This window comes from Lissotriton helveticus, chromosome 2_2 (assembly GCF_964261635.1).
Source record: "Lissotriton helveticus chromosome 2_2, aLisHel1.1, whole genome shotgun sequence".
Lineage (NCBI taxonomy): Eukaryota > Metazoa > Chordata > Amphibia > Caudata > Salamandridae > Lissotriton > Lissotriton helveticus.
In genome coordinates this window covers 246,393,464-246,410,673 of record NC_136060.1, presented here as the reverse complement: position 1 = coordinate 246,410,673, position 17,210 = coordinate 246,393,464, and the positions used below count along the sequence as shown (strand labels likewise).

At 50.3% G+C, this 17,210-nt stretch overlaps 1 protein-coding gene across 2 annotated transcripts in view; it reads left to right on the top strand.

Moving 5' to 3' along the window:
• Nucleotides 1–17,210, top strand: part of TBC1D19 (TBC1 domain family member 19) — a 1,159,927-nt gene that overhangs the window by 865,072 nt on the left and 277,645 nt on the right. For both annotated transcript variants that reach the window (XM_078678973.1, XM_078678974.1), the window contains exon 14: nucleotides 2,078–2,162. In XM_078678973.1, coding sequence (XP_078535099.1) covers nucleotides 2,078–2,162 — 85 coding nt within the window. The remainder of the gene's footprint in view (nucleotides 1–2,077; nucleotides 2,163–17,210) is intronic.

The following is a 17,210-nucleotide window of genomic DNA, read 5'->3' as shown; positions in this document are numbered from 1 at the left end:
CTTATTACGATAGCGGGCGGCAGTCCAACCGCGCGCTATCACATCAGTCAGGAGACCAACCGACAAGCAGGCGGCGGTCCGACCGACCGATTATGATGGGACTGCCAGGCTGGCGGTTGGAAAATTGCTCTTTAACATGGCAGCTTGTGCTGCGGTATAATCAAATAAACATTTGAGGACTGGCCCACTGTGTTAGAGTGATGGAATCTAGTTAGTGTTCCATGTCAACTGTGAATGTAGCTGTGTCAGCTGGGCACAAGCAGTCTTTGTTTAAAAACCCCTCACACACCAACCTGGTTGGTGTCATGCTTCATCATCAGGGTCCAGCCAGGCAGCCGAGTGCCGCCTGGTTGTGCTTCAACGCCTGACTACAGCGGAGCAGCTGTCGTGCAATAGTGTGAAGTGAATGAAAAGTGAATGTTAAAATGCACCTCTGGGAATCCTTGCCTGGTAATTTATTCGTGGCGGCCCAGGGTGTCAATTAAAAGCTATGTGTTGCAACTAGTAGTAAAAAAATTATGATTACTAAGTTGACTTAGTCACGGTCTACATGTTTTAGTCCCTGTGGAGTCTGAGCGGGACTTTCTTCAGGACCAGGGTGAGTGAGTGGCAAAAAGGAGGGCCACGTGTTTAAATCTCCTACACACTCGCTAAGGTGTGTGGAAAAAAGGTGGTGGAAGGTGAAAAATCATTGCTATTGAGGAAGATCCAGAGAATCGGGCCACGGAGGACTAAAGAATAGATTTACCGCGGAGCACTCTACATCCACAAATAGTGACAGGAGTGGCTCCCCCACTGTGCCCCGACTCTCTGGATCTTCCTCAATAGCGATGATTTTTTCGCTTCCCCGAAGGTGCCTGTAACCCACAGCCGCACCTTCCACCACCTTTTTTCCACACACCTTAGCGAGTGACTAAGTCAACTTAGTAATCATAATTTTACTACTAGTTGCAACACATAGCTTTTAATTGACACCCTGGGCCGCCACGAATAAATTACCAGGCAAGGATTCCCAGAGGTGCATTTTAACATTCACTTTTCATTCACTTCACACTATTGCACGACACCTGCTCCGCTGTAGTCAGGCGTTGAAGCACAACCAGGCGGCACTCGGCTGCCTGGCTGGACCCCGATGATGAAGCATGACACCAACCAGGTTGGTGTGTAAGAGGTTTTTAAACAAAGACTGCTTATGCCCAGCTGACACAGCAACATTCACAGGTGACATGGAACACTAACTCGATTCCATCACTCTAACACAGTGGGCCAGTCCTCGTTGTTTATTTGATTATACCTCAGGGGTAGGGACTCGCCCCTAATAAAACCCTTGCTCTCCATTCTGTTTATCCCAGCTTGTGCTGTGGATCTGGATAAGGGCTGCAGCAAAAGCTGCAGTATGAAAGAGCACAATGTGCACATCCATGCACTATGTGCCATGCTCCATGTGGTGTGTGACACACGGTGCATGGATGTGCGCGAGGGCACTACATGTGCCCCCTGGGCTACTTTGCAGTGGCCCATGAGGGACAGGGTCCTCTTTGAGGACCACAAAGTCCCTATCCTACAGCCTTTTCATGGCGCTGGGACTGCCATGAAATGGAAAGGGACTTTGTAAACCAGACGGCAGTGCCTGCCTCGGCACCGCCTCTTGTCGAGACTACGATTCTGACAACCGCCCCATCAGGTTCAGAGGATCCTGACGGAGGCGGCGGTCTTTCCCCCAGACCTCTGTAGTCTGACCGCCTGCATTGTAATGCGGTGGTCGATGGCTTGTTTGTCGGAACGAACTATCACCGATGGCTTGTCGGCCATCGTAACAAGGCCTTTGGTACCATTGCAGATGAATAGTATATGTTCAAAAGAGAAACCACATAACACTTGGTTCATTTTATCATTATTTGGGTTTTTATAATGGTATTAAAAAATAGAACAAAGAGGTTAGCTCCTTGTGAGTAGCTGTGCTGGTGGAAATTACAGGTACAGTTGCTCTCAGTGAGTCTTGTAACGTAGGAATGTGAATATTTTCATACAGTAGGTTTGTGATGTGTTTTCTTTACGTAATGCTTTCTTTTCACAGGTGTTACTCTGCTTTTCCCGGGACACATCAGTATTAGAACATTTCGCCTACAACAGTGCATCTCCACCAAAATCCTACATTCGAGGTAAATTCTAGGGACCTCCTTCATAGGTTGGCAGAAACTGACAATCTTCTGCTTTTTGAATAAACCATTAAATATTCAATAGAATCACTGAATTAATTTTCTTCACCATACGACAATCATTGCGGGGGAGTTTGCCCCCAGACTCTGATTAGGGCTGTGAGTCAATTAAAAAGTTTCCCTTTATGGGATTTAACTGTACACATCTGTTGCGTGCTTCTAACATATGATTAATGATATATCGCGGCTGGATACTTTTTTTTGTTTAATTGTGATTGTAATCCTAATTGATAAACAATGATAATGTCAGCTGAGGATTAGTTTTGTTATTCAGCTCATCACAGAACAACCTTCTACAGATCATCCTAATATTGAATAATAAAATGTCTTATTTGATAGTGCTTTGTGCAAAATACTGCTGCTTTACTAAGCAACGTAATACCAAAGTATATTTATTATAAGCAAACATAGTGCTATTAATCTTATTGACTGTGGCAGGATGAAACGATGACTTGACCCCACCATGATTGAAACATGCAACTTGCATTAGTTCTAGCCCTCTCAGCCATGATGCATACTAATTATTCTCTGTTTATGTAAACTGTTCCCATATAAACAACTACGCACCTGCCTTCTACGTTACAAATAGTACCACTTCGTGGAATCTAGTAAATTAGCTGCTTTGTTTTGATCATTAAATCTGGCTGTTTGGCATTCAGATAGTCTTAAAAGACGAATGAGCCCCAGACACCATACATCTGCTTGCAACCGCGGCCCGTGCAGGTTAGGGCGGTGGGGCCAGGTGAGGGGGGTTTGGATTTCGACAGACGATGACGAGGAAAAATTAATGATTTATTTAATTTCCCCTCGCAGTCGTCTGCCGAACCCCCCCACGCGGCCCCACCACTCTTACCTGCAGGGGCCGCAGCTGATCTGCTGACATCCACCATGCATAAGGTTGTGCCACAAACATCTTTGTCTCTGTTCCAGTTGCAACCCACCACCTGTCAAGGGTTGGATTCCTGCAATGCCAACAATGGTGATATTGATATTGTGAGTGGCAAGGCGTCTGTGTGATAATAATACAGTAGATACAAAACAGGCTTAATTGCATTTAAACCTGACTGCATTTAACACCAAGGTATGAGTGTAAGAAGGATAGGGCTTAGAAAAGAAGATCAGGTGCTTGAAGGCTGATGCTAACAATGTGTGTTTGATCACCATATTTTCTGCTTTAGAACTGCATGTGTTTGACACCGTTCATACGAACAAGACATAGAAGGAAAACAGCTGCAAATGAGGTGACCTTGTCGAGGTCCATTTTAGAAGAGAGAAGTACATTTGCTTCTATAGCTTCTGTATGCTTCTGCAAATGGGCACTGTTTGCATACTTTTGCAGCAAAACAGGAACTGAACCCAAGTGACCCCCTCCTCACTCTCGAAGACACCCTGCGTGATAAAGGTTTAAAGTACTAGTGGAGTGGTGGGGTGAGACCCATGGACCGGTTCCTGCGGGGAGAAGCTGATGGGCTGAATTCTAACTGATGGGCCCGATGGCAGCTAAGGTCTGCAGGCAAACTGTGCATCAGTTGGCATAATTAAGGCTTATTCAATTATTACAGCAATGCCAAGTATGTAGTTGAATGCTGTTATAACAGCTATAACATCAATCCATCCACAGCAGCTAGCTAGGAAATAACACCATTTCCCATTATATCCTGGGTATTTATGGCTGTACATGCTCCAATGAAGCAGTTATTTTTTGTGATTGTAGGAAATTGAGTTACTTTTTGAGGTGGGCAAAACCGTACTTAAGCAGCAGCCACATTTTTTTGCCAGGGTGAAGTCACAAGCAAACACCAAACTAACCTGTGTTTAACCCTCTGGTAGCTTCATACAAATGCAGTTAGGCTTAACTTCGGGGCAATATGTAAGGTATTTTTGCAGCACTTCGAACAGTAATAAACTCAAAACAAACACAAGAAAAATCCCACATCAGTTTAGAAAAATACAATAACATGTATTTCATTATTTGAGACCAAAACAGCAAAAATCCTATCCTTAGCATTGAAGATATGCTATTTCAATATTTAAGTAAAAATAGTGCCAAGAAGCACAAAGCACCAACTGTGGCTATCTGGTCACTCCTGACTGTGACAAAAACAAGTTCAGGCCGACTGCGATGGACTGTCGGCAGCATTCAGAGACCAAGTTAGCCCTGCTGAACAAAGTACCTTAAATCCTGATTGGGGAGTGTTGCAAGATCCTCTGTCGACGATGCATGACATATCAGTGGTTCCAAGGAGGCTGCGACCCTACAATGCTGAGTCCTGCATCTTCGTCGAAGATGCCGTAGACGAGGGGCATGCGATGCAGACTCCTGCATGTGTCATGCACCAGCAGTTTGGAAGAAGCTATGGGGCTGCGATGCGAAGTCCTACATCATCATCAGGGATATAGTCGATGAAGGGCTTGCGAAGTGAAGACCTGTGCCAGCATGTGGCGTGCATCAGAAATTCCGAGCAAACTGTGGGCTGCGACGGAAGGTCTGGCATTGGGGATGTGTCACGCTGCGACAGTTCTGATTTGGAGATGTGTCATACTGCATCAGTTCTGCCCACCAGCTGGGCTGGCAGAGCACCTTCAGGCCCACTTCCAGGGGTCCAGGACTCTAGTGGCACCAGTTGGCGGGTAGGACTCACAGCAGACAGAGTCCAGATGCTGTATTCAAGGTGGTTGGAGCCTTTGCTGTCTCTGAGGCTCTTGGAGTGACTCTGGTAGTCCTGAGTTCAAGATTCAAGTCCAGTCCCTCTCTCTCAGGAAGCAGGGTAGCAGTCCTTCTTTCAGAGCAGCACAGCAGTCATTCTGGGTCTTCCATGGGTCCAGAGGTGTAATGAAGTGCTGGCCTGAGAGTCCACTATTTATACCTAGTGCTAGCTTTAAGGAGCTTTCCACCCCTAGAGGTGTTTGGAATATCTTGCTTCCCTGCCCAGGCCCCAGCTTGTCTGGGGACAGAAAAGACTAGTGTCAGAATCCTTTGTAAGTGTGCTGGGCAGAGCCACTGTGATGTTCAAGTGTGGTAGGTGACAGCTCCTCCCCCTCAACAAGTCGGAGCTGACCCATCGTGCCAACACCTATTCCCTCTTTGTCTCACTGTTTGGGAGCAATACACAAAGTCTGTTTGTACTATGCCGCTCTCCAGATAGTATCTCCCTCCAGCACTGCTTGTTGACCCTAATGGGTTCCAACTTGTTTTTCCTACTTATTGTTTGTTCAAACCTTGGTTATCAATTTGTATCATTCCTTGGAAATGAGTACTTCAAACTCTTGCAGATTTTCATGCGTATCTTTATTTGTCAGGAATTAATCTTTGACATGCTCATCTCCTGACACATTCGACAGGTCCCTAACACATTGCAGACCCACCTAGGTCCTTCATCAGGGTTTTGTTGTACTTCTTGTGAGAATTCTACTTCCCTCCTAAGGTGTAGGAACGAATTTCCAAGGAATAATACAAATGTATAGCCAAGGTCTGAACAAGCAATGCAAACAACTTCATGAAGTAGCACCAATGATCAGAAGGTGACACCCTACTAGCACACAAAGAACGTATTTCAAAGAAGCATTACCAAGAGAAACGAGGAGTGCACGGATTATCATAGCAATACACAAAGATCAGCTGAAAGCTACACCTAGTCAAGTGACCCAGGATGCAGGCATAAGAAAATGTCAACTTGCTAAAACAGAATTGTGACTTAAAATTCAACTTTACCATTAAAGTGAGCTTTAAACTACAATTCTTTAGAGATCAAACTCAACATTCCCACCTTCTCCCAATTGAAAGTTATCACTTATTAAATGTAATACGTTATGAGGGGCGTGGCTTGGAGGCCGATGGAGCTGGCTGCGTGAGCGCCGAGCTCCGAAGTGATCCCCGCAAAATCCTGAATTAGCGCGGCCCTTCTGACCACCCGGTGGCACCGAGCACATTAAGAGGGGAGCGGACCTGCCCTGGTGCCTGCCCAATGAAAATAAGGCGTGGTACGAGTGTTTTGGGCAATTTTACTGGCCCGGGACTGATGGCGGTGGCGAACCACAAAATGGCGGCGGTGCTGGCGCAGAGTGACCGGGCCTATGACTGAAGCGGCACGAAGTTGTCCGCTGGGAGTGCAGGAAACAGCCGGGGCTGGAGTGGTGCCGCACCGAGGGGCCTGCCGAATAACGGAGTGTGGCTGTCCCGAGTGGGATGTGAGCTGTGGTGCCCTACGCTGCGGACACTCTGCGAGGGGGCGGCCTGCAGACAGCGAAAATGCCGACCCGACGTATACGCACCCTGCGGTCCAGGTCCCCTGATACAGGGCCCCGTGGATATGAGGTGGTATGGCAGGGAGGAACCGCAGAGCGACAAGTGGTGGAGCGCCGATGCCTTCCAACCTGCCTGGGTGACTGGGGTGCGGACCTGTGGCCCTTGGCTGCGGAGGCGGTCGCGGGCCCGGGGCGCGGCTGCGAGCCACGGCGGGGGCGGAGGTGGGCGCGTCCAGAGAGCTGAGGCCTGTGTGCAGGGGACTGCTGTGGGTCCGTCTGCTGATCGGCGAGTGGGGCGCTACCACTTTCATGAGGCAAGCACCCGGGAGAGACAGCCCTGCGAGCTGGGAAGCGACAGGCAGGGGTGTGCAGCAAAATACAGGGAGCTGGTGGCGAGTGCTCGAGCCTGAGGAACAGCGGAGCGGGGAGCGAATGAGGCCGTGCATGTTCCAGCGCTACCAGGGATGAGAGAACCACGCTGCCAGCAATTACCACATAACGGTACACAGGACTTAGAGGACTGAGCTTGGCCTAGTACTGTAGGAGGGGCATGAACTGAGTGGCACTACGGGCGATGAGGCGGCGACACATTGGCCTTCCAAGGAGATCCTGTCCAGCCTGTCCAGTGCACTAAGCACGGCTATGGACATTCTAGCACCTCCTAAAATACACTATTCTGCTAGGAAGAGCCCCTCTGTCCCCTGGTACTCTGAACGATTGAGACTGCTTCGGCAGAAATGCCGACATATAGAAAGAGCCTGGCTCGCCCAACCTAACTCCCCCGAGAAGAGCCAGCATAAACAGGCCCTAAAAGAACACAAAAGGGCGATAATAGAGGAGAAAAAGAGCTACTTCAATAACACCACTGCCGCATTGAAATCTTCAAGAGAGCTCTTCAAAATCATCGACTCCTTATCCTCACCAAAAACCCCTAATTCAGTGGTTGAGACACAGGCGCTATGTGATAGTATTGCTAACTTTTTCCACACTAAAATAGCAGACATACATACTGCCCTTGAAACTCTAAATTTGGAGTTGAACACTCGGCCAGCATCCACCTCATCTTTACCTCATTTCCTGGTCAGGCCTGTGGTCTCGGAAGCAAGTCCTTGCTCCCGTTTGACATACTTTCCTTTGATGTCACTGGTAGAGCTAAATAATCTCCTAGACGCTACTAAGTCTTGTTCCCCCTTAGACCCCTGCCCTTTAAAAACTCCCAAGGCTTGCAGAGAGGCTGTTCTTCCCTCCCTACTGGAGATTATGAATATGGCCATCACCGAAGGGATTTTTCCGGTAGCCTGGAAGACTGTGGTTGTTAAACCCCTGCTAAAAAAGGCCTCCTTGAATCCCGAAGTCCTAAACAATTTTCGGCCCATTTCTTTACTTCCGGCCCCGGCTAAAATACTCGAAGCCCATCTCAATCGGCACCTGTCCTCATATCTGGAGAAGGAGAATCTGTTGGATGTTTCCCAGCATGGGTTCCGTGCGGCCCATACTACAGAAACGGCCCTCACGGTGGTAGGCAACAACATCAGATCAGAAGTTCACAAGGGTCAAACAGCTCTACTGGTGTTGTTGGACCTAACAGCAGCTTTCGACACCCTGTCCCCTGCAATCCTGGTAGACAGGCTGAGGGCGATAGGAGTCGAGGACAATGCTTTGAATCTCCTTTCCTCTTTTCTGCATCAGAGACAGCAGAGAGTTAAATTGGGCAAATTTCTGTCTCCCTGTCAGGCGGTGCAATGTGGGGTCCCACAGGGCTCAGCTCTGAGCCCTGTATTATTTAACATATATCTGACCCCCCTTGCTAAAATTATAAGATCTTTTGGGTATCAGGTACTCTCCTATGCCGATGATACTCAGATCATTGTCTCTACTTCCCGACCGACACAAGACTCTGCCCCTAAATTTCGAGCGTGCATGGAAGAGGTATCTGTATGGATGATACGTAACCATCTTAAGCTAAACGGAGAAAAGACTGAGGTCTTGGTCTTTGGTGGGAGCCATGAATTGTGGAATGATGACTGGTGGCCCGTCTCACTAGGGGACTGTCCCCAACCGGTACAAGCAGCCAGGAACTTAGGTGTCATAATTGACCCGGCCCTCTCCTTCGACCGTCAGGTCAATAAAACAGTGGCCACATGCTCTACTATTATTCGGACATTGAAAAAGATCGCCCCCTATCTGTCCCCGGAGGCACGTAAACAGTCAACGGTTGCCCTGGTATCTTCCAGGCTCGACTATTGTAACGCGCTATATGGTGGTATTAACAACAAAGTGAGTCAGCGACTTCAGGTGGTTCAAAACGCTGCAGCTAGGCTGGTTCTCAATCTGCCCAGGCGCTCATCGGCCACCAAGGCGAGAAAAGACCTCCACTGGCTGCCAATTCAGGCCAGAATTTCTTTTAAGCTCCTCTGTCTGGCCCACAGGGCTGTATTTGGACCAGGTTCCGAAGGGATTAAAGCTTTAGTCAGCCTCTACATTCCCAGCAGATCCAGATCCCTTCGCTCATCCACCAAAAACCTGTTCACCGTCCCTAGATTCAATAAGGTGAAGTGGGGAGGAAGATCGTTTTCCTTTCTGGTGCCCAAACTGTGGAACACGCTCCATCCTGAACTTTCCAGCCAACCCTCACTGGTTATTTTTCGTAAACTTTTGAAGACATGGCTCTTATCCCTGGCTTATTAATTATTACTATATCCCCCTCCTGCGTTGCTGTTCCTATCTGTTTGTTTTTGCGCCTTGATGCCCCTTGGGGTTAAGTTATGCGCATTATAAGACACCCATTCATTCATTCATTCATCCGGGTCGTGGCTCCTCTACCGACGCTGCGACTAACAGGTGCGAGGGCAAACTACTGTAGATTGGGAACTGGAGAAGCATGGCTATAGTCGGAAACACCTGCCTTTGGGCTGCAGAAGGGGGCTGATGAACTGCACACTGGGGCACCGGTGCTACTAAAAGAAGCCCTCCCTGACGAGCAGGACACCTGAACTCCTGTGGGGAAGAATTGGACACTGGTGACACTCTGGGAGTCCGGGGCACTGCGGCGAGCCAATTCACACCTGACCAGACTCAGGAGGCCCAGACCATGGGGAAACCGTGAGGGAAGCAGGGGGGAATGTCCCAGCCACCGGACAGTGAAATGCAATAGATAGAGAGGACGAGGCCCAAGACCCTCAGTTGCAAAAACTGTTTGATTGCATACTGGCGGCGATTGCTGACTCACGCACAGCCCTGCAACAAGACATTGCACAAGTGGCGACGGGGCTGGGACTACTGCGGGCAGACCACTCTAAGCTGGTGGATAGAGTGAAACATGTGGAAGTAACACTGCAGGAAGTGACGCCGGCCCAAACTGTATTAGAGAACAAAATTATAGATGTGTTGGACCTCATACAAGCGTTGGAGAAGCGTGCGGAGGATGCGGAAAGCCGGAATAGGCGAAATAACATTCGCGTGGTGGGCCTAGCTGAAAAAGTGGTGGGGTCAGATATGGTGCGATACCTGGAGAACAGGTTGAAGACGGTGGTGGCCGCGGAGGTTTTAACACCCTTCTACACATTGGAGCGTGCACACAGAGTGCCTGCTAAGCCGCCGCAGCCGGGACGTCCCCCCCGCCCGGTGGTAGCCAGGCTCCTACATTATAGGGACAGGGACCTCCTACTCCAGAAAGCCCGAACAGATGGGCCGTATCAAATCGACAATGGTAAAGTGACTATATTCCCGGATTACACACTGAAGATCCAGCACCGTTGCGCGTCGTTCCTGGCAGTTAAAAGAGAGTTGAGATCGGAAGACCTTCTATACTCGTTGTTATTCCCAGCGAAATTGAAAATAATGCTAGATGGTGGCACTCATTTCCATGGTACACCAGAGGACGCATGGGCGTGGTTGGAAACCTACAGGGCTGGAACAGACCGGAAGGAGGAACACTTTTGGGAATCCTCTGGGGAGCTGCCCTGGCGCCAATCACAGCGCCTTCGGCGCAGGCGGAAAGGTATGCGGAAACCACGCAGTCAAAACTGAGTTGGAAAGACAGGAAGCGTTGGAAGCGGTGACGGTGTTGTCTGGTAGCCAGGTATTGCAGTCGCCGGGGAGCCCGGACTCAGAGAAGGACAAAACACACTCAGACCTCGGAAGTAGGGAGTGTTCGGATGCCGCAGGTCACCCGGCCACAGCAGATGGACTCATGGATGAGTGATGGGCTGAACTTCAGAAGACTGTGTTTGAAATGCTTGTGGGAAAGACGAACCCTGACCATGTGCTATACTGTAGTTGAGAGCTGTTGGCGCGAGGTGGCTTGTGAGCATATTTTGGGAGGCCGCTCCGGGGTGGGAAAGTCCCTCAATGCGCAGTAACTTGTTGAACTATAGAAGGGTGCACGGGTGGGAGAAGGTAGCTGTGTTTTCTTGAGGGATTGCGACGGGGTTACTATATGAATGCGGGCGGTAACCCGTTGGCGCTAGCCCCCCCCCCAATTGCCCTTAAGGCATGCCTACAGATGGGCTTAGGTGTGTGGTATGTGTTGGAATGGTTTGGATGGGGACTCACAGTTTTGTTTTAGGACCTGTTCTTGGTAGGGTGGGGGAGGGAGGGTTCAGGGTATGGTTGGGGCATGGGGTTCACCGGTGTGTTCAGTTTTGTACAAGGAGGGGAGAAGTGGTTGAATTATGGTGATGGGGGCAGTACCTGATGTGCGTTGTATCACTTGGAATGTACGGTGGCTACACACGATGACAAGGCGCCACAAGATTCATGCGTATCTGGTCAGGAGAGGGGTACATATAGCACTGCTCCAAGAAACGCATCTCACTAAATCGGAGGGACTAGCACTGCAGCGTAGATGGAGGGGACAGGTTTTTAGTACCTCTTATTTGGCATTTGCAAGGGGGGCATTGATTTGGGCCAGGGCAGGGGTCCCCTTTCAGGTAACTCAACAATCAATAGACTCTGAGGGCAGATTTGTTGCGGTTGAAGGGCGGTTATATGGCAGGGAGGTAACATTATTTAGTATCTATGCCCCAAATGTGGATCAGGCAAGATTCCTGGACCGGATGTGTGGCACTTTAGCACATTACTTGGCAGGCCCGATAATATTGGGAGGAGATTTTAATTCGATAACAGATACGTCCATGGACAGGTCACACCCCCCCTTGCCAGATTCCCCAGTTCGCAAAGTATCCAAATAAAGACTTGATTGGCAAACCAGATGGAATTTGGCGTATGTGTGGAGGACACATCACCTGCATGACCGGGATTATTCCTATTTCTCAGCACTGCACGAGCTCCATGTTCGGCTGGATCAATACTATGCTCCAATTTGGTGGTGCCTTCCATAACCCACTCTGAGTACCTCGCTAGGACTCTGTCCGACCACAACTCGGTGTTGGTTACCATACATTGGACGAGGGAAAAGGCTGAAATCCCTACATGGAGATTGCGCCCTGAGACGTTGGACGACCCAGTGTTCCAAAGGGAGGTGGGAGAGGGGATAATGCACTACTTTAATGAGAACGCAGGGACCGCTTTTCCTAGGGCAGTGGAATGGGACGCCTTTAAAGTGGTGGTAAGAGGGCTATGCATAAGCAAGTATGCTGGAGTAAGGAAAGTCCTGTTGCAGGACGTTGAAAGAGCAGAACAAAGATTAAGATCAGCAGAACAAGCAAGGCCTGAACACCCTGAGATACAAAATTAAGTAGTAAAGGCTAAAGAAACACTAGCCACTGAGATAGAGAGATTGCAATGTTTTGATTACAAGAAATATGTTGAGAAGGCTCATGCGGAAGGAGACAAGGCGGGAACGCTGTTGGCATGGCTGGCTAATCCTTTACCGCGGGGCTCCCCGATCATGGCACTGGGGGTGGGTGAGGGTACTACGGTATACACTCGGAGTGGAATCATGACTAGGTTCTGGGAGAATTATGAGAAGTTATACGAGAGTACGTTGGCGGCAGGTGAGGCAGATATCGAGTCCTTTTTAGAGAGCGTGACACTTCCGCAGCTGGAAGAAGAGCAGGCAAAACAGCTGGGCCGTGACATAACGCTCGAAGAGATTAGGACTGCAATTAAACAGATGGCACGGAATAAGACCCCGGGAGTAGACGGATTGCCTGTAGAATTTTATTTGCAGTATATAGACTTGTTGGCACCAAGGCTGCTAGAGGTCTATAGTGAGGCGCGAGAATTGGGACAGCTCCCGATGACTATGCGAGAAGCCCCCATTATCCCATTGCTAAAGCCGGGTCGAGAGAGTGCGGACACAGCAGCGTACCGTCCATTGTCAATGTTGTCCACGGATTATAAGATCTTAAGTCGGATCCTGACGTCTCGCCTGCTGCAGCATATGACTAGCCTGGTGCATGAGGATCAGGCTGGGTTTATCCCAACCAGGAATACTACTACAAATATAAGGAGATTGGTGAGGGTTTTGGGAGAGGCCTGCGCTGGCTCGCCCATGGCCGCAATACTCTCGGTGGACATAGAAAAGGCCTTTGATAGCCTAGAATGGCCGTATTTGTATAAAACGATGGGGTACTTTGGGCTGGATGATGCATTTGTGGGGTGGATGACAGTGTTGTATACTTCGGCAGTGGCTAGAGTAAAGGTGGGGCAGATGATCTCCCCCCGCTATAAAGTATCCCGTGGGACGAGACAGGGTTGCCCACTCTCTCCACTATTATTCGCTTTGGCAATAGAACCTCTGGCAGCGCGGGCTCGATTGGGACAGTGGTATGAGGGCTTGGCGTTTAGAGGGGAACAACAATACATTTCGCTATATGCGGATGATTTGTTGATGTTTCTGGCGGATGCGGAGGATGCGTTAGCAGGGGCGGCACGATTGTTATCAGACTTTGGCGATGTTTCAGGGCTAAAGGTTAATTGGTCTAAGACATGTTTATTCCCAGTGAAACCGGGGAGGCGGCACCTATGGTGCCGCGGACTGTACGGTGAGAGCCGTCTTGTTTAGCATACTATCTATCATGAAGCCAGTGCTATACTAGAAGGCAACATAGGGAGATGTGTGCGAGCCCTAAAGGGGAGCATGGCATTTTGGAATACCCTTCCGTTATCAGTGATGAGGAGGGTAGCCTTGCTGAAGATGGTGGCACTCCCTAGGCTACTGTACTTTTTCAGAACATTACCCATATGGATACCGTGCTCCGTGTTTACCCAATTGAAATCCATGGTCGTGAGGTTCCTCTCGGGGTCTGGGAGGCGCAGGGTGGCTCAAAAAACACTGATGAGGCCGAAAGCAGAGGGCGGACTGGCGGTTCATGACCTGGAACTGTATTATATAGCAGCACAACTACAGGTTCTTACACAGGCGGTTGCTATGGAGTTTCGGGGCCCTGAGTCCTTGAGAGGTGGAGGAATACCGAGACATGTCCTATCTTTTATCATATTGCAGCAACAATTGGGCCTTAGAGATCTCTCCTTGGAAGAGAAGACTCTGAGGTTGTGCTGGAATCGGAGTCAGCGGAGCGGGTGTACTGCACCCCTATGCGCCTGAAATACCACTGGGGATGCTGACAGCATTACCCCATGCAGGAGACTGGACGTCGTTGTTGGAGTGGGAGCAGGCAGGGATTCAAGTGCTCGGGGACTTATATGAGGATGGAGAGCTGCTACCTTATCAAGTATTGCAGGAGAGGTAGGATCTCCCTAGGGGAGGATTCCTGTACACGCTGCTCTGGTTCGTGCAATTCAGAAGCATTTGAAGGGGGGATTGATAGAGCCTAAAACAACGATGGGGTGTCAATATGTGGTGATGGCAGCAGAAACGTTTAAAGCAGTTACATGCCTATATTTGAGAATACTGAACGAGGGATTAGCTCCACTTGATACACTACGGCTAAAATGGGAGGCGAGCATTGGAAAGCCCATACCGGAAACTGCATGGGGACATATTCTGCGCAGGGCGTGGAAAAGCACCAGAAATGCACGATTCCAAGTGGTGCATTTCTTTATAATACACAGAGCGCATTTGACGCCTGTTAAGATCATGAAATATTATAACGCTGATAATGCGGAGTGTCCTAGATGCACTAGGGTGGGAGCGGAATTGGAGCACATGCTATGGGAATGCCCGAACTTGGGGAGCTACTGGGGAGAAGTAGGAGAGCTATTAAATTTAATTACAGAGCGCCAATTAGACTTTGACATGGCCACATGCATATTACACTGGTTCCCTCAAACCTCCAAGACAAAGGTGACAAGTAAGTTTGTGGATATGGGGCTCGTGCTGGCAAAAAGGGAAATAACAATGCGCTGGAAGTCAAAGGAGGGTCCCAGCAGTAAGAGATGGAGGGCTGAGCTGGTTAAATGGGCTAGTAGTGAGGGTGCTATTCGCTTTCAACAGGCGTGACGTATGCATAACGAAAAGGCGCTGGACGCGGCAAGAGCTTGGGAGGAGCTGGTTCAATCACTGACAAAACAACAGTCAGGGGAAGACCAGGAACAGAGTGATCAGGAACACGAAGGCCACTGTCGCACCCAGTAGGGGAATCCTGGCTTTCAGTCAACACGAGTCCTACGCATTATACTGTTGCAGATACATGGAACACACCGGTGAAAGAGGGGGGGGAAGGGAGAGGGAGTTATCATGTTCATTAGCTTAGGAATAGCTTATAACAAGGTAGCGTGCGGCTGCCAGGAGCGTTTTTGAGCGCTCGCTGCTTAGCGCATTTTAAAACTTTATTTCTTTTTTAGGTCTGCTGGGACCCTGTGTTTTACTGCCCCCTTACCTGCACGGTAAATTGCTAACTCACCGCCGCTTGGCGGGTCCGGTGCCTGGGGTGGGCCGCCATCTTGGAGTGGGGTGGAGGAGATTGCATCCGCCAGCGCTTCACTGCGCAGGTCACATCGAGGGAACGCCTACTTAAGGCGAGTCCCTGCCTCCCCAGCTCTTGACAAGGTAGCGTGCGGCTGCTAGGAGCGTTTTTGAGCGCTCGCTGCTTAGCGCATTTTAAAACTTTATTTCTTTTTTAGGTCTGCTGGGACCCTGTGTTTTACTGCCCCCTTACCTGCACGGTAAATTGCTAACTCACCGCCGCTTGGCGGGTCCGGTGCCTGGGGTGGGCCGCCATCTTGGAGTGGGGTGGAGGAGATTGCATCCGACAGCGCTTCACTGCGCAGGTCACATCGAGGGAACGCCTACTTAAGGCGAGTCCCTGCCTCCCCGCGCTTGACAAGGTAGCGTGCGGCTGCCAGGAGCGTTTTTGAGCGCTCGCTGCTTAGCGCATTTTAAAACTTTATTTCTTTTTTAGGTCTGCTGGGACCCTGTGTTTTACTGCCCCCTTACCTGCACGGTAAATTGCTAACTCACCGCCGCTTGGCGGGTCCGGTGCCTGGGGTGGGCCGCCATCTTGGAGTGGGGTGGAGGAGATTGCATCCACCAGCGCTTCACTGCGCAGGTCACATCGAGGGAACGCCTACTTAAGGCGAGTCCCTGCCTCCCCGCGCTTGACAAAGTAGCGTGCGGCTGCCAGGAGCGTTTTTGAGCGCTCGCTGCTTAGCGCATTTTAAAACTTTTTTTCTTTTTTAGGTCTGCTGGGACCCTGTGTTTTACTGCCCCCTTACCTGCACGGTAAATTGCTAACTCACCGCCGCTTGGCGGGTCCGGTGCCTGGGGTGGGCCGCCATCTTGGAGTGGGGTGGAGGAGATTGCATCTGCCAGCGCTTCACTGCGCAGGTCACATCGAGGGAACGCCTACTTAAGGCGAGTCCCTGCCTCCCCGCGCTTGACAAGGTAGCGTGCGGCTGCCAGGAGCGTTTTTGAGCGCTCGCTGCTTAGCGCATTTTAAAACTTTATTTCTTTTTTAGGTCTGCTGGGACCCTGTGTTTTACTGCCCTCTTACCTTCACGGTAAATTGCTAACTCACCGCCGCTTGGCGGGTCCGGTGCCTGGGGTGGGCCGCCATCTTGGAGTGGGGTGGAGGAGATTGCATCCGACAGCGCTACACTGCGCAGGTCACATCGAGGGAAGGCCTACTTAAGGCGAGTCCCTGCCTCCCCGCGCTTGACAAGGTAGCGTGCGGCTGCCAGGAGCGTTTTTGAGCGCTCGCTGCTTAGCGCATTTTAAAACTTTATTTCTTTTTTAGGTCTGCTGGGACCCTGTGTTTTACTGCCCCCTTACCTGCACGGTAAATTGCTAACTCACCGCCGCTTGGCGGGTCCGGTGCCTGGGGTGGGCCGCCATCTTGGAGTGGGGTGGAGGAGATTGCATCCGCCAGCGCTTCACTGCGCAGGTCACATCGAGGGAACGCCTACTTAAAGCTCCTCCCCTAGCGTAGCGGGATCGCGTAGCGGGCGCGCCTTCGCGTGGCCGGAGTCATGCCAGAGTCCTGCCCGTCTGCGCCCGTCCGCGCTAAGGCCGTGCGGGACGTTGCGGGTTAGTGGACTGTGGCAGGCGAGGCATTTGACGTGCGCTGTGATGCTCACATACTCCAGAGAGAGTTTGTGCGCTATCGGCCAGGCCATTCATCGGTGCAGGTTCTCTCCTGTTCATCCTCTTTGTGGCCCGTTTCAGTGCCCTTGTAACGGATGGGCGCTTGACCGTCCGGGGCTTATCCTCCGGAGGAGTATGCCAGCTGCCCCCCCTGTTAAGGGCTCGCCACCTTTTTTGCGGGTCCTGAATTTGAATGTCAGATCATTATTGAAACACTATCAAGACATTTACGATCTCATTGAGGATGAAGCTCCCGATGTTTTTGCCATTACAGAGACCTGGCTGCAGGATACGGA